This window comes from Dipodomys merriami, unplaced genomic scaffold (genome assembly GCF_024711535.1).
Source record: "Dipodomys merriami isolate MVZ:Mamm:240054 unplaced genomic scaffold, mDipMer1.0.p SCAF_6, whole genome shotgun sequence".
Lineage (NCBI taxonomy): Eukaryota > Metazoa > Chordata > Mammalia > Rodentia > Heteromyidae > Dipodomys > Dipodomys merriami.
In genome coordinates this window covers 8,784,842-8,806,301 of record NW_027206179.1, presented here as the reverse complement: position 1 = coordinate 8,806,301, position 21,460 = coordinate 8,784,842, and the positions used below count along the sequence as shown (strand labels likewise).

Here is a 21,460-nt window from a genome sequence, read left to right as displayed (position 1 = left end):
CTTTCATTGAAGACTGCATTGAGATCCTATGTTGGAAAATGGGGTCGAAGAGACTGAATTCTAGAGTGACATCTATCAAATGCCACCTACTAGATTAAAATGTCACTCCCCAAAAATGGACGGAGAACTGATATTTTTTAAAATCACAAATATAAGTTAAATCCATTCAGCAAAGTAGTCCAAACACCAGCAATCACCAAACTGAGGAAGAAGCCAGGGAAACCATCAAATTCTGAATAGTACCTAGCAGAAAGTATCTTAAATACCTAGGAATAAATATAACCAAGGAACTGAAAGAGATCTACCAAAAAACCATTAGTGATTGAAGAAAGTAACAGACATAAGAAGAAAAATACCTCTGTTGTTCATAGATTGAGAAAAAGACTATTGTGAATATACCTGTGTCATTCAAAATGATAAACAGATTCAAAGCAACCTTTAGTCATTCATCATTGAAACAGATAATTCAAGCCCAAAGCTCATAAAGGAGCACAAAAGATCCCCCAAAGCAAAAGCGATATTTTTTTTTGGTCGGTTGTGGGGCTTGAACTCTTGGCTTGTGCGCTGTACCTGCATTCTTCAGCTCAAGGTGAGTGCTCTAAAACTTGAGCCACAGCCACACTTCCAGTTTTTTAGTGGTTTATTGGAGATAAGAGATCTTGCCCGGCTGGCTTATGAACTGCAATCATCTGATCTCAGCTTCCTGAGCAGCTAGGATTACAGGTGTGAGCCACCTGTGCCCGGCTAGCCAAAGTGATTTTAAGCAAAAAGAATAATGCAGGAGTTATTCCAACACTAGACTTCAAATTATACTACAGAGCCCTAGTCAGCAAGCCAGCATTGTGCTTTCCAAACTTAGACATGAAGAGCAACACAATAAATCAGATGACCTCACAATGAATTTAACAAAAGACCCCCCCCCATACACACACACTAGGGATGTATCACTGTATAAAAGTCTACAAACTGGATCTATAAAGGCAGAAGATGGAAAATAGGTCACTCTCTCTTTCCACCAGAATTAATGAAACTTGAAATGGAAACTTGAAATGGAAGATTGCTGGTTGGGCCCACAAAGTTTCAGTAACAATTCAATGTGCACAAGCCATTTTCTATCATCTAGGTGATCATGGATAGTGTTGAACTCAGCAATTATGTGTCACTAACCGAAGGTCTGGAAGAAATTGAGTTCCCCGTTTGCATTGTAATATTGGCTTTCTTTAATTCTTGTAATTTTACTACACATGATGAGTATATAAGTCCAAAATATGATCATAATGCATTGGATATTGGAAGTGTCTATTTGTATGATTCAGATGACCAGAAATCCTTCCCCCTCTCCACAACATAAGACAGTAGCATAAAAACAACTCCTTATTTCCTTCCACTCACAAATATATTGGGCACAGAATCCATGAGAACAACAGAGAGCAGAGACATTTCAGGGCAGTGAAATTATTTTGCACAAGACTGTAGTGTCAGATGTAGTCTATTACATGTCTATCCACAATCATGCAATGCGAAGCAAAAACTGTGAATTAAAAGGTAAGTAATAGACCAAACAGCATAATGGCATGTTGTTTTGCCTCATACACTGTGTGACGTGGCATACTAATGCAATATATTAGAGAATTAGCAGAGGTGAGGAGTGTGGGAATCTCAGGAACTTATATATTTTCTGTTCAATTTTATGTAAATTGAATATGACCATGAAAACACTTGTGCTTCCAAGAAAATATTTTGTAAATGATTTTACCACTTGTCTCTAATTATTTGTAGTATTTAGTATATAAGATTTTATCCATTACTTTCAAGCATTTTAGTAGCATATATTAGTTGTACTAGAAGGTATCATTTGGATATTTACATATGTGTGTGAATTTGCTCCAATGAGACTCACACCCTCTGTAACACTCATCCATTTTCCCCCTTGTGAAAAAAATTTCAACAGGTTTCTTGACTCGATTTACCCTTGACCTTGGTCAGTCACATTCAGCATCAACATTCATCCTCCTCCCTCCATCTAGTACCTCCAAGTGACAGCTACACATTTACATCAGTCAATTGAATTGTAAAATAACTGTGCAAAGATGTCTACCTGTGATAATGTTTTTCATGGATATGTTATACTTTTACTAGTCTCACATGTTAGTGTCTTTCCTCATCTCCCCTACACTCCTGCTTTCATAGAGTTATCCCATATCCACGCACATATATGATGTAGTTTGATATGATTCACCCTTTACAATTCTATTTTTCTCTATTTTCCCCATATGTCCTTCAAAATGTCCAATGATTACAAGCAAGTTCTGTGTATGCACAGTATGTACTTATGTTTATGTTTAGGTCTAGCTATCCAATATTACCAAAACTTGAGTCCTTTGTGTTTCTGAGCTTGCTCCTGTCTGGAAATGAGGCTTTGTGGATCTATTCATTGTCCTTCAAATGACACAATTTCATTCTTCCTAGCAGTTAACTGTAAGGTTATACATAAATAGACACATTAAAAGCTCCTTGTGCAGTTATGTAATGTAATAAAAAAATAAGTGTAATAAACGCTTTGTTCGACTTCGTTTCATTAATTCTGGTGGAAAGAGAGAGTGACCTATTTTCCATCTTCTGCCTGTATAGATCCAGTTTGTAGACTTTTATACAGTGAAACATCCCTAGTGTGTGTGTGTGTGGGGGGTCTTTTGTTAAATTCATTGTGAGGTCATCTGATTTATTGTGTTGCTCTTCATGTCTAAGTTTGGAAAGCACAATGCTGGCTTGCTGACTAGGGCTCTGTAGTATAATTTGAAGTCTAGTGTTGGAATAACTCCTGCATTATTCTTTTTGCTTAAAATCACTTTGGCTAGCCGGGCACAGGTGGCTCACACCTGTAATCCTAGCTGCTCAGGAAGCTGAGATCAGATGATTGCAGTTCATAAGCCAGCCGGGCAGGATCTCTTATCTCCAATAAACCACTACAAAACTGGAAGTGTGGCTGTGGCTCAAGTTTTAGAGCACTCACCTTGAGCTGAAGAACGCAGGTACAGCACACAAGCCAAGAGTTCAAGCAACCTACCCACCAAAAAAAAAAAAAAGATTGCTTTTGCTTTGGGGGATCTTTTGTGCTCCTTTATGAGCTTTGGGCTTGAATTCTCTGTTTGGATGATGAATGAGTAAGGGTTGCTTTGAATCTGTTTATCATTTTGAATGATACAGGTATATTCACAATAGTCTTTTTCTCAATCTATGAACAACAGAGGTATTTTTCTTCTTATGTCTGCTACTTTCTTCAATCACTAATGGTTTTTTGGTAGATCTCTTTCAGTTCCTTGGTTATATTTATTCCGAGGTATTTAAGATACTTTCTGTTAGGTACATTCAGAATTTGATGGTTTCCCTGGCTTCTTCCTCAGTTTGGTGATTGCTGGTGTTTAGACTACTTTGCTGAATGGATTTAACTTATATTTGTGATTTTAAAAAATATCAGTTCTCCGTCCATTTTTGGGGAGTGACATTTTAATCTAGTAGGTGGCATTTGATAGATGTCACTCTAGAATTCAGTCTCTTCGACCCCATTTTCCAACATAGGATCTCAATGCAGTCTTCAATGAAAGTTTCAGAGGTCTGAGCCCTTGGCCCCCTAGACTCATACAGTTCAGCCTAAACTTGTGGCTTTTCCTTCACCCAAGTCAACCATCAACTCAGTTTATTTTGCTCTTGGCCAACATTTTTCTCCACCCACAGCTAAGGGAAAGTTTAGAAATGTAGCTGGCCCCAATGTCCTGCCCACCTGAGGCCTCTCACCTTTGTTTCACTGACAGATTTTATGTATATGTGTTCATGGTTTCTCTGTTAATGTAAAATATTTCCATGGGTTTGTACTGAAGCTTGTTCATCCCTGGGAGTTCAAGGGATGCATCATCTGCCATGGTCATCCTATTTACCTTATTTGAAATGCACTCCAGAGCTATTGATTGATTCCAAGCTACTTGGTTTCCCACCCTCATTTCTTAGCTCTTCTGCTAGAAGTCATGTGTGATATAGGCTATTTTACTAGAGTGTTCCCACAATGAAGACTAAAAGGTAATATTTCTCCCTGACAATCCTGCTATGTTTTTTTTGTGTGCTGTTCCTGGGCACTCAGGACCTGCACACTGTTCTTGAGCTTTTGTGCTCAATGCTAGTAACCTACCACTTTGAGCCATAGCTCCATTTCCAGCTTTTTTGGTAGTTAATTAAGAGATAAGAAGCTCAAGGCCTTTCCTGTCTAGGCTAGATTTGAACTGCAATGCTCAGATCTCAAAACTCAGCTCACTCTGTAATTTTGATATAAGCTTTCACTTCCTAGCTGTGAGGTTTTTTGTGTCAATCCTTTATACATTCCTATCACAGCTGTGGTTATAGGTATGCACCACTGTTGTGACTAAAATCCACCTGTGTGGATTGTATTGGAACTTTAATTTCCTCAAGTCTCCACGTCTTATAGAGCTGAGATGACAAACATCTGTCACTCTGCTCATGTAAGATATCTCATCAACTTTTATTTTCAGTCTGATTAAGACAAGACGGTTCTGATTCTCAACAAGGGTGATTAGAGTTCACCATTGGTTTTGTCTTAGTATTAATTTTTGTATTCCTGCAAACAAGTGCACAGTATTTTTCAGTGGAATAACATCAAATCTATAGTGTGCTTTTTGGAAATATAGCCACTTTTACAATTTTAATTCTGTCAAACTCTAAACACAGGATGTCTTCCATTTTCTGGTTCTTACCAAATTTCCTATTTTGTAGCTTTGTTTTTCACTGTAGATGTCATTACTGATCTTTTGTTATGTTTTGAGTCTTAGGTATTTATTGTTATAAAGCCAACATTGAAGGTATATATGAAATTAACTTTGGGTTCATCTTGCATTTCTTTTACTTTAGTGGATTAAAAAGTAATTTGTTCCAAATAGACAAGAGAGATGCTATTTTTCCAATTCTATGATTTTCAAATTTAAATTTTTGTATTACTTTAAATTTTTACTAGTATATATTTTTAGAATGGGTTTCATTTTCTTAGTTTTATATGGCCACATAGAGTATCCATTATATTTTATTTCCTCTATACATGTAAATGATTTTAATGACCTCAAGGATTTCTATTTTCATTCATGGATATGAAATCCCTAATATTTCTAAAATATTTTAAAAGCTACTAAAATCAGTTAAAAATATATGGCAATCAATTCTAAATACCATACCCACACATACATCTCCTTCCTTCCCCACCACCCCCACTGCAAAGGAAGATCAGTAAACCATGACTAAAAGGCAATATCCAGTCCGTTGTTTATGAATAAAGTTCTATTGTGATGTAAAAATTTATATGGCTACATTTTTCTTATTAGCATATTCTTACCTTTGTTCTATCTATTTATCAATGAACTTTTTCTTTTTTTTAAATTTAGTTTTATTTGTGAACATACTGTACAGAGGAGTTACAATTACATGGGCAGGATAATGCGTACATTTCTTACCAAGCATTGCAGCCTCCTCCTTTGTTTACCCTTCACATCCCTTCCCAGTGAACTTTTTCTTTATATGCATTTATTTTTTTCCTTGTCTCCCAACCATCCAATCTCGCTTCAACACATCAATCCAACCATGTTTACATTCTTTCATTTAAAGAGAAATAGCCTTTACAAGTTTTCTGAAATCATAAGAAAAATTAGCAAAGGGTATAAAATGTTGTGCAAAATCACTGAAATTACATATTATACCAAATATTTTCCATCATAAAATGAGCAATCAGTATTTTACTCAATAATATAAAGTCAACTCTATTTTGAAATTCCTTCAATAAATAAAAGAGATAGACAAACTCAATAGAAACTGATGAGTCTTTTGATTATATCTTGATTACCATACTGAAGAAGTTGGAAATTATTTACACTTTGTTAAATAGCATGCCTTCAACAAAAGAACATGTGCAAAAGAATTTTTCACCTATACATTGTTATATTTTCAACTAAAATTTAATTTATAGAAGTTATTGTAAGTTACAAAGCCATTTATTTATTAGAAATGTAAACATGAGATGAGGTTCCACGTCAGCCTGTGCAGGAAAGTATATGAAGACTCTTATTTCCAATAAGTGACCAAAAGGAGACCAATGGAACTGTGGTTCAAGCAGTAAAGAAGGCTTGAATGAAAAAGGTAAGGGACAGCATAGACACTGAGTTCAAGCACATAAAAGAATTTAGTTAATATCAGAAGAAACATGTAATGAACACTAGAAGAAACAAGAAATGATGACAAGTGTGTTCATAAGTTTTAAATATGTGGTTCTGTAAAAGCAGTGTAGAACCTATTAAGACAATGTATTTGAAATAATAAATAATACTTTCCTTATCAAGTTAACAGTTTTGAAATGTGACAAATGAAAATGTTCAAGTTAAGAGATTTTCAGAAGTGATCACAATATAAGAAATAATCTTATCTATATATTTAATATTTAAAATTCTGTTTCAACTTAATCAAGAGTGATTAGTCAATGATAAAATAAAAAGTATATTCATGTTTCAAGGGGGATACCATTATGCATTACAGACTTTAATCAGGAGAAAATTCAAAAAAATCCTATACATTGTATTCTTAAATCAAAGTGTATTTTCTGTAACATATACAAGTCATTCCTATGTTAAATGAGGAAAGCAGTGTGAAAGGAAGAGGAAGACAGAGCAGGAGATGGTGAGAGACAAAGAGAAAGAGAGACTGGGATAGAGAGAAAGATCCCACAAAAAAAGACTCAGGATAATTTCAAAAGGAGAAGGTGTGAGTAGAAATAAACAAGTATTGAGCAAAACAATCTCCAACGATGATATTAAAAGATGTAAATTTGTGAAGAGGAAAATATTAATGAAATGGATTTGAGGATTCTGCAACATGGTGTTGTGCAGATTGAAGTTAATATGCATAAAAATGAGAAAAGTTATTGAAAAAGACAATAGTGAAAAGACATTTAGAATAGGGGATGATAGGATTAAGCACAGATTAAATCAGAGGAACTAAAAATATAGAAACTTAATTAGAGTTTAAATGGTGATCATCATCACTTGTGACAACCACTACAAGGAAAATGCACAATAAAAATTCCATAATATAAACTACTATAAGAAGAGATAATTGCTGTAGATTTAGAGCAGACCTTCTATATCCTAATCAAACCTCTGAGTTTAATCATAAGCATGCATATTTCTCGTACAATGCCTTTTATCTCTGAAACCATGTAGAGAATTTTTATTTGGCATTAAGAAGATGATGTAGCACTTTGGGGCAAAAATGCAGCCAAGGAGCCCTGCCCCAGAAGCCAAGATGGAGAAGACCTCCACAGCCACCATGACCTTCCCCTTGGCACTGTGGTAGACAGGCAGGAAAGTGAGCCACACACTGCAGAACACCAGCATGCTGAAGGTCAGGAACTTGGCTTCATTGAAGGTGTCAGGCAGGTTTCTGGCCAGAAAAGCCACAGTGAAACTGGCCAGGGCCAGGGAGCTCAGGTATCCCAGGACACAGTAGAAGGCAGTGAGGGAGCCCTTGTTGCACAGAATGATGATGTGGCCATGTTCAGAGTGTGCATCTGTGTCAATAAAGGGAGGAGACGTTCCCATCCAGAGTGCACACAGCATCACCTGGATGAGGGTGCAGATGGGGATGATGAAGTTAGGAGCCCCAGATACCAGCAGCCACCTCATCATTCTCCCTGGGGAAGTGGCTTTAAAGGCCAAAACCACAGTCACAGTTTTGGCCAACACTGTGGAAACAGCGACAGTAAACAAAATTCCAAATGTCATCTGCTGTAGGATACAGGTGACTGTGTTGGGATGGCCAAGAAAGAGCAAGGAACAGAGGAAACAGAAAATGAGGGAGATGAGCAAGATGTAGCTGAGAGTCCGGTTATTGGCCTTGACAATGGCACTGTCTTTGTGTTTCACAAACACTCCAAGAACAACAACAGTTAGCATAGAGAAGCAAAGAGCCATGCATGCCAGAACTATGCCCAAGGTATCTCCAAAAGCCAGGAAACTTGCAGCTTTCAGGAGGCACTGGTTTCTCTGTATGTTGGCATACTGATGATCTGGACACTTCACACAATGTTCCATATCTGGTGAGAAGTATAAACTACCATTAGTTCTTGTTGTGAACTTCTTTTTCTTCAAAGAATTTAGGAAATTGTTCACTTGGGTGGTATTCTTAAGATGTCAGCATTTACTATTATAAAAAATTATTATTTTTCCAACTATAACCACTTGCTATTTCCATCTTTTTCTTTATTCAGGCTTTTTTATTCACCTTTTTTTCTTCATTGATTTTTACAGGTATTGGTAATGTAAGAGTTGGATTATTGTAATATTTGAAGCAAAATTTTCAACATTTTCTTCTCCCTCTCATTAAATTGTGCAATCATATTAAAATTGTAATTATACAGGTTAGGATTTCCTACATTTTTCTATAAAACATTAATTTTACCCTATGGCATATTATCCTTGAATTCATTTCATTATGTTTGTCTCGATACTCACCTGTGAAACTGTATGAACAGTGTCCACTCTTTGACACTCTATAGTCATGCTCACTTCCTTAACCAAATCCAGCTTTATGAGCCCTTGTCCTGTGCAAAGAACAGTTCTGGGCACTGAGAAACTATATGCAAGATGCATCTTTTTGTGTGGGTTAAGATGAAAACCATCATTAATAACTCTTATGTTTAATTTCATGTTAGAATGTATACTTGTCCTAATGATTAGTGATAAGAAGGATTCTTGGAGATAATTATACTACAATAGATAAGAAAATATTACCACATGGTGAATTCAAAGCCATGATCTACCATATTACAATTAGCAATACAAACATTTGTCAAAATTAATTTATTAATAGAGAAAAGGAAGAGGGGCTCTGTAATCCAAACATTCAACTTTTGCATGGATTTGTTTGGGTTGAGGACAACTAGGGTAGGAAAAAGAATTTCTTAACAAGTCAAAGAATTACCTGTACCATTAGCAATCTCATTCTCTGGGCAAGGGGTACAATCAAAACAACAGGTAGCCTTTTCCTCCTGAGGAGATTTCCTGAATCCAGGACCACAACTCTCACTGCAGATAGAGTAAGGATTCTGAGGAAAATTATGGATGTGTCAGTAACTGTTCAGACGTCTACCTAACACTTCACAAAATCAATTGTTTTAATAAATAGATTACTAAAGAAAATATTTCTATGCAGTATGGGCAATCCACTAATTGAATTCTGTTGTAGAGTTCATATTCCATAATTCATAAAGGCTTATGTATTACAACCTTGACTTCTAGTCGGTTGAATTATTGCAAAGTATGGGATCTTTAAAAGGTGGAAGCAGTGGTAAAAAATAAAATGTAATTGCTAGTGTACAGTCCTATGGAATTCCTTTGAAATCATGTCATATCTTGCCTCCTATTCATCTGAGACATGGAGAAGAAAAGAAGGAAGACTGCCTTTATATAGTGTTGAGTGAGCCTCTGGCCCATGGTATCTTCATCTTCATTTTCCAGTGGTCATGAGGTGGTAATATTCTCACAGGTGTCTTTAAGGACTTCTTTCACCAAAGTTGGTTAATTAGCATGCCAATTAACCATTGAATCAATCTCCATAGAAGGGAGCAAAAGAAACCTTTCAATCCTGTAAAGCAACTCAGCAGGTACTTTATCACAGTGTTAGAAACCCACTGAGAAAAATATAATTTATATCTCATGACAATATTCTAATTCAACATTTATAAGCATATTTAATTGTTTTAATGTTGATCTTTGGGTTATAACTCAAGATCTGGGAACCAGATTTGAGCTTCTTTGCTCAAGTTTAGCACTCTAGTACTGGAAACATAGCTAACTTTCAGACTGTTAATGGTTACATGTATTAACAGTCTCACTGATTTTCCTGTTTGGGCTGACTTTAAACCATGGTATTCAGATCTCCACTATCTGAGTAGCTACGATTATTGGAGAAAGTCGGTGACACTCAGCCATGTATACATTTAAAGAGAGATTTTTGCTGATTTGTGTGTCCTTAAAAATTATTAGGGTTAGATCCAACCCACCTCTGTAGTTCCGATGCCCCACTGTACCATATCTTCAGATAAAGACAGTTGATTACCATGTAGAGCATATGGAGAAAACTTTCCTATTTTCACTGCAAGTTCAAGACCTTCTGGAAAGTTCCAAATATTCAGAATGTCATACTCTGGCTCCAATTTCCTTTTCTCATCCCAAATAATGTGATCTTCAGCAGGATTGTAAAACTGGTTGTTGTTCAGGAAAAGATGCAGCTAAAAGAGAGACATCTTATGGTGAAGTTTATCCCAGAGTTAAGAGAGAAACCAAGAAGTAAGAAAGATCCTGATAGTTTTTGTTCTCAGGTTTTGAAAACAACAATAGCAGAGACACTACTGAAGCATCCCAGAAGAAAATCTTTGGAAGATTAAAAATAACCTTTCTGGAAAATAATGTATTCTTTTATATTGTGAAAATACTGCACAGAAGGGTTACAATTACATGGGCAAGGTAATGAGTACATTTGTTATCAAGCATTGTTGCCTCCTCCATTGTTTACCCTTCCCATTTCCCCTGCCCCTCGCCCCACCCACCCATCCCCCTCCTCCTTGCCAAAGTTGTAAAGTTCGTTCTTCACATAACGTCTTTCACATCTCATTGTTACAGTGGGTCCACATGTATTCCTATTTATAAAACTTTTTTTCCTTTCCCTCCACAAAGTATACCAACATCAATACAGTGAAAACAAGGGTTATACTGTGGGGAAGGGACATATGAAGCAACAAAGAAATCAACTTATAAATGTTAGAAACAATTATAAGAAATAAGAAAAAACATTTGAATGCTCTCTTAGGGTTCATTTCACCTAACATCAACTTATCTGATCTTTTCTGCTTGACTCGGGCATATTAGTTATTGCAAATAAGAGAAACCATGGGACCTATGTTTCCTTGCACCTGGCTTACTTCACTTAATATAATTTTTTACAAGTCTTTCCATTTCCTAACAAATGGGGCAATGTCATTCTTTCTGAGGGAGGCATAGAATTCCATTGTGTACATATACCACATTTTCTGTATCCATTCACCTACTAAGGGGCATCTGGGTTGGTTCCATATCTTCACTATGGTAAATAATGCTGCAATAAACATAGTTGTGCTGGTAGCTTTAGTATGGTCTTGTTTGTGGTCATATGTGTAAATGCCCAAAAGTGGGATTGCTGAGTCATAGGGGAGCTCTATGTGGAGTCTTTTGAGAAACCTGAATACTATTTTCCAACGTGGTTGAACAAGTTTACACTCCCATCAACAATGCAATAGAGTTCCCTTCTGTCCACATCTCCTCCAGAACCTGTTTTTATTTGAGTTCTAGATTATAGTTATTCTAACTGGAGTGAACTGGTATCTCAATGTTGTTTTGATTTGCTTTTATTTTATAGCTAGGGAGGTTGAGTATTTCTTCAGGAAATGCTATGTCTATGAGGAAAGCAACTTCATTCGTAATAGCCCCACAAAAAATGATGAAAACTTTAAAATCCTGAAAATGGAAATCAAAACAGAACTTGGAAAGTGGAAAACCCTCCCATGCTCCTGGATTGGTAGGATCAATGTCGTGAAAATGGCAATACTTCCTCAGGCTGTCTACAAATTCAATGTGATACCTATAAATATTCCAACCTCATTCTTCAAGAAAATAGAAGAGCCAATCCACAAATACATATGGAACAAAAAAAGACTCCCAAAGAGCAAAAATGATCCTCAACAGAAAGAACAGTGCTGGAGGAATATCAATACCAAATTTCAAATCTACTACAAAGCCGTAGTAATCAAAACAGCTTGGTTCTGGCACATGAACAGACCTCAGGACCAATGGAATTGAATTGAAAATCCAGAAATGAACCTACAGACCTATAGCCATCTAATCTTTGATAAAGGGGCTAAAAAAAATAGAATGGAAGAAAGACAGCCTCTTCAGTAAATGGTGCTGGTAGAATTGGTTAACTACGTGTAGAAAACTAAAGCTAGAACCTTATATATCACCCTGCACTCCAAATGGATAAAAGACCTGGGCGTCAAATCAGACACTCTGAAAACAGTACAGGATACAAAAGGAGAAGCCCTAGGTCTCCTTGGTAAGGCCAAAATTTTCTCAAAAGAGACCCAGAAACACAACAAATCAAAGAAAGGATGGACAAATGGGATTGAATGAAATTGCAGAGGTTCTGCATGGCAAAGGACAGAGCTGCAACAGACAAGGGTCTTAATCTAAAATATACTTGGAACTCAAAAAATTAAATCCTCAACAAGAAATTCTCAAAGAAACAACTACACAATAAATAAGTGGGCTAAAGACTTAAAGAGAAACTTCTCTGCAGAGAAATAATGTATTCTTTTCACTCAAAATAGGAGTAGATGGAAGTTTTTTCAAGAGAAACCATTTTTCTACAGCTTTCCACAACCACTATTTTTATGAATGTCTACATTTTGACTTTGTAATTTTTTTGTGTTTATCTGGAGTGAGGTGGAATCTCAGTTTTCTTTTCATTTGCATTTCTTTTATGTCCAGAGATGTTCATCACTTCTTCATGTGCCCATTGGCTATTTTAATTTCTTCTCTAGAGGATTCTATGTTTAAGTCTTTATCCCACTTGGTGGTAGGTAGGTTGTTTTTTTGTGTGTGTGAATTCAATCTTTTTCTTATTTACAACTTGCATTATTATAGCAAAAATATAACTGCACTCTTTTACATTCTAAAATTGGGGCTGACTTGAAATCTTTGTTTTTAAACAAAAACCATATTTTTGGTTTAAATTCTGTTGATTTCCATATTTGTACATTGTATCTTGCATAATCCCCACAAACTAGACCATAAAACTAAAAACTTCTCTTGATGTCCTTTTCCAACATTTCCATTATTATATTTAAGTAGCTGTAAAAAGAAGTTCTGATTCTACAAAACTGTATCTGTACACAAAGTGCCTGACAACATTGCCACCCATCGCTCCTAACCCAAGCTTTCTCTCACTTTTTTTCTTTTGTTTTTTTTTAAATTGAAATTAGGTGATTACTTAAATTTCACATATTTCACAGTATTGTGGAATAGTGATACTTGGTTAAAATCACAAACACATTTGAACCTTCAAAAGGCAAATTGTCATTATCTTTGTGTATAAAGTTTGTGAATTCTATGAACTTTGAAAATACAATTACTTTTTCCATATCAGATGATGTTTACATTTATTTCTTTTTGCTTAATGTAAGCTGTTCATTCTTTCCCTCACATTCCTCACTTCTCATCTCTGTCTTTGAGTTGCTTATTTCTTTTTCTTCTATTTTCATTGCACCTGATGGGCCCCTTTGTTGAATGTTCTTCTGTTTCCCACTTATTCTGCATCCTCTTCCTAGATTCCCTCCATTGTGTGCATATGTATATGGTCAAGAACATGGAGTCATTTAGCAATGATAGACAAAATGGATGGTTGTGTTTTGTTTCTTGAGTCCTATTTACTTCATCTCATCTCCTTGCATTTTGGCTTTAGAATCCACATTTTAAAATCTATGAAGAAATAAAAATAATCTTTCTGGAATTCTTCTCACAGAAGAGCATTTTTTTTCCAAGAAAAAAACATTTTGCTACAGTTTGTCACAACCACTATTTTTATGAATGTCTATATATTTACTTACTAAATTTTTTTTTTTGTCGGTCGTGGGGCTTGAACTCTGGGCCTGGGCACTGTCCTTCAGCTCTTCAGCTCAAGGCGAGTTCTCTACCACTTGAGCTACAGCTCCACTTCCGGTTTTCTGGTGGTTTATTTGAGATAGGATTCTCAAGGTCTCTCCTGCCAAGGCTGGCTTTGAACCGCGATCCTCAGATCTCAGCCTCCTGAGTAGCTAGGATTACAGGCATCAGCCACAAGTGCCCGGCTTGACTTACTAAATTTTAAAAACAAAAGATCAATGAAACTAAGTCACTTATGAAAAATATGGACAATTCTGTTCAGCAGATCATCCTTACAATGACTGAAGAAACTTTTCCAGAAAAATGAATTTACAAATTTTAACATACTAGCTATGAACCTATTGAAATTATTGGTAATTAAAGGACTTCATAAGCAAAGTGATGGTGACTCATGAATGTATCTCTATCTACTCAGGAGACCCAGATGAGAGGATCATGCTTCAAAGCCAGCCTGGGAAGAAAAATCCCTGAGAGTCCTTTCTCCAATAAACTATTCAGAAAAAGCCAGTAGTGCTGTGCTCAAGAGGTTGAACAAAAGCCTTGAGCCCAAAGGACTCAGGGTCATAGTCCAGGCAACGGGCTGGCAAAAATATTATATAAACACGGAATATATTGTATCCTTCTTACTGGCCCGTTGTTTTCTTTAGAGAATGGGCACACCTATCTAGAGTATCTCACAGACATTGAAACATAAAGTATTACATAGGGTTATGAAGAACACAGAATATTTAGTTTTAAATATTAATCTATGTTTATCCAATTTTGTACTTAGTATAGTTTTGTTAATACAAAAAAAACCTTCACCTTTGAGGCAATTACTTCAAAACCTGAAATATGTGTTCATTACTTTCAGAAACCAAGATATGTATGACCTATGAATACAAACACTTATATAAATGTGTGTGTGTGTATATATATATGTACATAAATGCATGCATAGATTTAGAAATTTTGAAATTTTTGCAATAAGAAAAACCTCTGGGAAGAGCCGTTGCTCATGGTGTGTGCCCTCCAAAAAAGGAGAAATTACCTGTGCAGGGGAAGGCAGTGCTCCTTTGCTATTTCCCATCATTTGAACTTCTGTTTGATGAAGAAGCATCTCATGGAGAGCCTGGGCCACAGTATACACAGCATTGTATATATTGTAACTGTGTCCAGACATAGTCATGTCAAAAATATGCCCAGGCAACCATTCCAAAGAGGCATCATGAGCACAGTTGTCCCATGTTACACAGTCAGACTCAGCGTCTGAGCAATTAAAAGTCAGAAACCACAACCAAGCAAGAAAAAAGTCTTCTGGATATTTGGAAGGATTAACTGCCTTGACAAAGTCTATGAAACCAGAAACATCCTCATGATGGTGTATAAAAATAAGAGGCACATGCAATGAGCCTAGCATGAAATATCTCGTTTTCATGGTGAAATCCCACTCTGAATTCATGACACAAACTTTTCCTTGTATTAAAATTCGTTCAAGACTCATTATTATAAATATTAGTGAATCTTTATCACCATATATGATGAGGACACTTGCTGAAGCCTTATTTATCTCATTGTAAACTGCCATGACTTTGAATATATGTGACATGGATTGGCTTGAGATCACAACCTCATAGGCTAAACAAAGTCTGTTTTTGGCCATCTCTTCTTTCAATTCAGCCAGAAACCATGAACCATTCTCATCCTGTGAGGTCAACAGTCCCACCCAGTTCCAGCTGAAGTGAAGCAGTAAGGAGACCATGACCCTGGTTATTGATGTGTCCTGTGGGACCATCTGATAGAGAGCAGGAAACTTGTTATGGTCACTCAGGGCATGATCAAAAGGCCCAAAGGTAAACTAAAGGGAAAGAAAATTGGATTCTTCATGAATGAAGAGATTTCCATGCAACACAATCTCAGTCTTGAAGTATGTTAAGAACTAGTTGAAGTAGGTAGAAGATAGATTTTTTGTAGTTTTTGAAAGTATAATTTAATTATTCATAATATATCTGTTGATCTTGTCCAATATCTCTATCAACACTTTCCATCTATCCCAACCCCAACCACTCCTTGACTTTCCTAATTCCATTTCCACATATGTACATTGAATATTAAGTTATTTATCCCACCTATCCATTCTTTATTCATCTGCCTTTTTTCCATTAACATCTATTCCAGTTAGACAAGTGTAATTCAGTTCTCTGGTGTTTTTTATTTATACGGTTAATAGATCAGAAAAGTTAAACCATTGTGTTCCATTCCTACATACACCATATTTTAGTCAGATTGATCATGTGTGTATGTAAATGGCTATGTGCATGTTTCATATATATTTCACATTACATGTTCATATTTTAGATTTAACTTTCACATATGAGAGAACACATTTATCCTTTCTTTTTCTGCTTTCTTCATTCAACATATATATTCCCGTGTGTGTGCGTGTGTGTGTGTGTGTGTGTGTGTGTGTTTACGTGCATGCCAGTACAGGGATACAAATTCATTGCCTCTTAAACTTCCTTGGCTTTTTTCCCTCTAAACTGGTGCCCTACCATTTGAGCCACCCATCTACTTTGTGTTCTTTGTTGGTTAATTGGAGATATAAGTATTCTGAGTATCCTGCCCACTGCAAAGTCATTTTCCATTTCTTAATTTAATAAAGAAAATTATTAATATAGCTTGGAATAATAAATTAGCATTTATCTGTTTAAACTCTTCCATCGTCTTTTTCAATCATTGGACTATATATATGCATCGATATGCATATATATGTGTGTATATATATATAACCCACTTGAGCACTTACTCTTTAATATCAAAAATTTGATAGTTTTATAAATCAAGTCTCTTTCATTCTCTTTTAACACCTGAAATGGCACCAAATTATACATTTTATATCCTTCCACACCTCCCACCCTCACCTGTGGAAATCTGTAGAGTCCCAGCAATGTCCCAATCTGGTCAGATGTTATTCCTGATGGTCCTGTAAGTACTGCTATGGACCTCCTTTCTCTCATACAAGAGTAGTTTGGAATCTTGTATTCCCCAAAGAGCCAAATGAAGGGATTCTTAAAAATTGTCCAAGCTCTGAATTCAACATCATAGATATCAACTCCCAGGGTCAAGTTATATAAAAGATAAGGATTCTTGTTGATTTCCTCAATAGCAAAAACCAAAGCCAAAACAAACTGATAGTTCTTGAAGATCCTACATAATGAGCATAGAAATTGAGGAGGAATATTTTAAAACTTATGACTTTGCTGGATTGAATGCTTGTTTCTTTGCTAGTGAACCTCAAGTAGGAAGGAATGTGAACAAGTAGTGTCTTATGCTTGTATATTGAACTAGGTAAGGACATGAAGGGAATTTCTCATGAAAGACATTCAGAAACTTATTTAACATGAGAGAGAGAGAGTGACAGAAAGAGCACTTTCCCCCCCTTACTAACACATGGACCACTGGAAAAAGCAGTTGTCCATTTTATTATGTTTTCATGAGACAGCAAATATTCTTTTGCCTTTATCTTAGAGCAACTAGGTCCATCTGTGTGAAAAATAAGTTTAGCTAAGTTGTCTAGTTTATGTTATGTGTTTATGTAGCAGGCCAGTCTAATTAAGAAATGTTCAATTTAAGAGCAACTTTCAGAAACAAAGTGTTATTTATGAAAGATTCTATAGCAATCTCTGCTCACAGACCCAACATATTGAACAGCTCTTCCTGCAATATCAACCAGAACAAAAGCGCAAATATAAAGTGAGGGGAGGTTATTTTTATTTATGTACCAAACAAAAGGGATGCATCCAACTCCAATAAAATCATTATGGTGAGGGGAACCTCAGATACAGTAGATGAGGAGAGAATTGCAAGGAAGGTTTACATTGAAATCTCAGTTCCAAGACCACCTTGGAAAAATGCAGTGATGACTACTCTCTTGCCAATATTTAGATTGAGATACTGAAAAGAAACTAGAATGAAAGAAAGAGCATCAAAGGAATCTTTCTCTTTGTCCTGTTGCTCGTGTGCATATTCTAAAGAAATTGATATAATGAAATCAACTGGTATTGTTTTAAAAGGAAACAATGGAGGTATGATGGAAACACAAATGAAAGGATTAACTTGTTCAACAGGTAGTGTAAGTACATGTGAAATAATCATAATGGAAGCCTATCATGTGAGTAATGTCTTCTAAACAGAAGATAGGCAGTAAGTTACCTAAACATGAAAGGATAATCAAATTTCTGATCTCATCTAAAATCTACACCAAGCCATCTTATGATCAAGCTGTCACAAGTGAAATATTAATCAAGGTAGGTTCTTAAGACTAGAACAGAATTTGGAGCCATAACACATAGCTCTGTCCCTGCTTCTCAAACTGCTGACTCATCAGTAGAACCTATAAGAGCTAGAAGAACCCTTTAGTATTACATGTTTTAAAGTATTGACAGTCTTCTCAGTATTGGTGATAAAAAATACTGAATTCATCCACCAGGAATAGTTTATGAAGAATATATCCCTTTTAGTAATGAAGGAAGGATAAAGAGGTTCCCAGAAAAGCACAGTTAGAGAATGTAACTCTAGCAAACATTTCCTACAAAAACCATAAAAGTAAAAATTTCAATAAAAAAAGACAGAACCATTAATGAGCAAGGAAAAGATCTGAGGATATATACCATGTATCCTGTCAATACAATAAAAGTAGAATTCAACAGGAAAACCCATCACAGACAATACTTAAACATGGAAAGTGAACAATTCATTACTGAGTAAGCAGTAGGTCTTCAAAGAGTTAAGAAAACTGCCGTTTTCTCCAACTTCTTGATGTAGGTATTCAGAGCTATAATTTTCCTCTGACTACTACCTTTCTTTTGTTCCAGAGAAAACTCCAAACCCCAGCTTGTCAGAAATAGACAATAAAGTAGACAGAATAAAACAAAATAAACAGAAAATAAACAATAAAACAGAAACAGGTAAAACCGGGCGCCAATGGCTCATGCCTGTAATCCTAGCTACTCAGGAGGCTGAGGTCTGAAGATCACGGTTCAAAGCCAACCTGGGCAGGAAAGTCCATGAGATTCTTATCTCCAATAAATCACTAGAAAACCAAAAATGGCACTGTGGCTTAAGCAGTAGAGCGCTTGCCTTGAGCTGAAGAGCCCAGGGATAGCACTCAAGCCCAAAGTACAAGCCCCACGACCAACAAAAAAAAAAAAGAGAGATGGAGGGGATGGGGAAAAACAAGTACTTTAAATAAGGATACAGGTGCACCCGTCGCAACAATGAGAAGTACAACTTGTTTTGTCAAAAACCAACTTTACAACTTTGGTGGGTGGGACCGGTGAGGATTGGGTGGGGGGGTAGGGGGAGGAAGGGAAGGGATGGGAAGGGGAAACAAAGGAGGCTACAATGCTTGATAAGAAATGTACTCATTATCTTGCCCATGAAAATGTAACCCCTCTGTACAGTATTTTCACAGTAAAAAATAAATAAAAATTAAAAAAGAAGGAACAATCTGATAATAAACTATATCCCTATAATTAGAAAAAGACAGAAATAGATAAAAAAATCATTAATTAATAAATTAGAGTAAAAATCCACAGAGTGGGTGAACATAGCAAAGTGCTAGTCCTTTTTGAAACAGTAATTATTTGTCTACAGTAAGAATGTGTAAGTGTGTGTGTGTGTGAGAGAGAGAGAGAGAGAGTGCGTGTGACAGAGAGAGGGAGAGAGAGGGGGAGACAGAGAGAGAGATAGAGACAGAGAGAGAGAGAGATAGGAAGAGCGACAGTGAGGGAGAGAGACAGAGAGAGAATCCCAAGGAGGCATGAAATGAGTGCCTGGATAGTGTATTTGAACTTTTTTGTTCCAGACTAACACTCTGTCATTTGAGCCACAGCTTCACTTTCAGTTTTTGGCTGGTTAATTGCAGATAAAAGTTTCACTGGTTTTCCAGCATGGGCTGACTTCAAATTTTGATATTCACATATGAATAGTTTAAATTACTGGCATGAGCTACCAGCCTACCATAAGAAATTGCATCAATGTACTCAAAATGCAGGTGTTACTAAAGACAATTTCTCACAGTACTGGCCTAGGAAGGAGGAAAATGGGGTTTTAGCCTTTTAGTACAGAGCTTATGACAGTGACTCCGATTGATTGTAATAGCATCACTTCATTTTCTGCAATGACAACTGAAAGGGAGGAGATAAAGGCATGCTGGAGTAAAGAGAAGACTTTACTGACTTGTAAAGGAGAAGCTACCTGGAAGGAAATGTAGTTGTTTCCACTACCAAGAAAAATAATGAAACTGAGCTGCTCCAGGTGCAATAGGGATGGAGGTCAGTAGAGGGGGACAAGGAACATTGATGTGTGTGCCCAGAGTTTCCTTAGGCATTGCCCATCCTCAGAACAAAAGAGAAAATGGGAATAAAATGATGCGTTACTTACGGTGTGTGCTCTTCTTGCCTGGAATCTTTACTCTTACTATGATCTTTTCCCAAAGTGTTGAGAGGGAAAAACCCAGTGATCGTCACATCTCCATCAATGTGTGCTCGGTGCTTCATAGTAGAAAAGCAGGCAATGCCAGCCAAGGACCTGACAAGGAGGGGAAGTTGGAGAAGAAGGAGTGTGAAAATCAAATAGAACATCCCTGCAGCATCTACCAACTGGCAGGAAATGAAGCCCATATGTTAGGCATGCATATTCATATATATTTTATATGCATGTGTGTCTTTTTATTGATATTTAAACTATAGTTCCATTTTAATCAAAGCCTCTTGTGAGTCCCCTGATGTAATGTGTAAAACTCTTCCCTGTGGCTACATCTGTGGCCTTCATCAGGAGAAAAACATGAGTTGGAAAACATGCTCATGGATTTGCCTTCTTCACCTCAGGTGCGATGATTTCATCAAAGACTACAGAGTGAGGCCCCAGAGATGGAGTTATCTTGGAAAATTGTTGGTTCAATGTCTGTGTCATGAAACTATTGCCATGAAAGGCATTTGGGACGATGCAACTGATGGCCTCAGAGGATGCCATGTCCTATGAGATGTCAACTAAAGTTCTGAAAGCATCATACCCAGAGGTTCGATTCACACACACAGTGTCCATTACAGCCCCAGAACTTTGGTGGTTGATATTGGCATGTTTTAAGAAGAATTCCATGTGTAAAGGCCTCCAGAAATACAGCCATTTACTATTGCCTGAGAAAGCAATAATTTTCCTAAAACAAGCAATTACATGTCAATAATTTATGGTGAAGGCTGAAATTGCGTTTTACTTTTGCAGTATAAAATTTTACATTCAAACATGACGTACTGGGTTGAGAACATTTGGAAATAGAGGAAATTTTTCTGTATCACAAACAAATCAATATCAAAAGCAACCCTCTGTTTTCTACTTGTCAACATATGTTAGAACCAAATTCCATGCAGAGACTTCAATGTATCTGGAGAATAGTGATATTTCAGGGAAATGAACACACTACACCGTGCTGTAGTGTTGGATGTGTATTTTAGTACAGTTGTTCACAATCATGCAGTGGGTATGAGAAAATATACATCACATTTCTTCTTTAAAAAATGTAGGAGGAGGGATGGGAAGGTGGCTCAGTGTTAGAGTGCTTACCCTGCACATATGAGGCCCTGGGTTCTATTCCTCAGCACCACATAATCAGAAAAAGCTGGAAG

General features: G+C 36.5%; 1 protein-coding gene across 1 annotated transcript; it reads right to left on the bottom strand.

Moving 5' to 3' along the window:
• Positions 1 to 7,208: 7,208 nt before the first annotated feature.
• LOC138814256 (vomeronasal type-2 receptor 116-like) lies at positions 7,209 to 20,335 on the bottom strand. The gene is made up of 6 exons (XM_070003261.1): positions 20,220 to 20,335; positions 16,697 to 16,982; positions 14,827 to 15,633; positions 10,106 to 10,333; positions 9,025 to 9,148; positions 7,209 to 8,137 (listed from the first exon to the last, which is right to left on the bottom strand). Exons 1-6 carry the CDS (start codon positions 20,333 to 20,335, stop codon positions 7,209 to 7,211), a joined length of 2,490 nt encoding a protein of 829 aa, XP_069859362.1.
• Positions 20,336 to 21,460: the final 1,125 nt, after the last annotated feature.

Coding starts and splice junctions, on each gene's coding strand:
- LOC138814256 (XM_070003261.1), bottom strand. CDS start 20,335: ATGAAGCACCGAGCACACATTGATGGAGATGTGACGATCACTGGGTTT. Junction 9,149..10,105: donor GGGGCATCGGAACTACAGAG/GTGGGTTGGATC, acceptor AATTTTCCTCAG/AATCCTTACTCTATCTGCAG. Junction 8,138..9,024: donor TGAGATTGCTAATGGTACAG/GTAATTCTTTGA, acceptor ACTTCTCACCAG/ATATGGAACATTGTGTGAAG.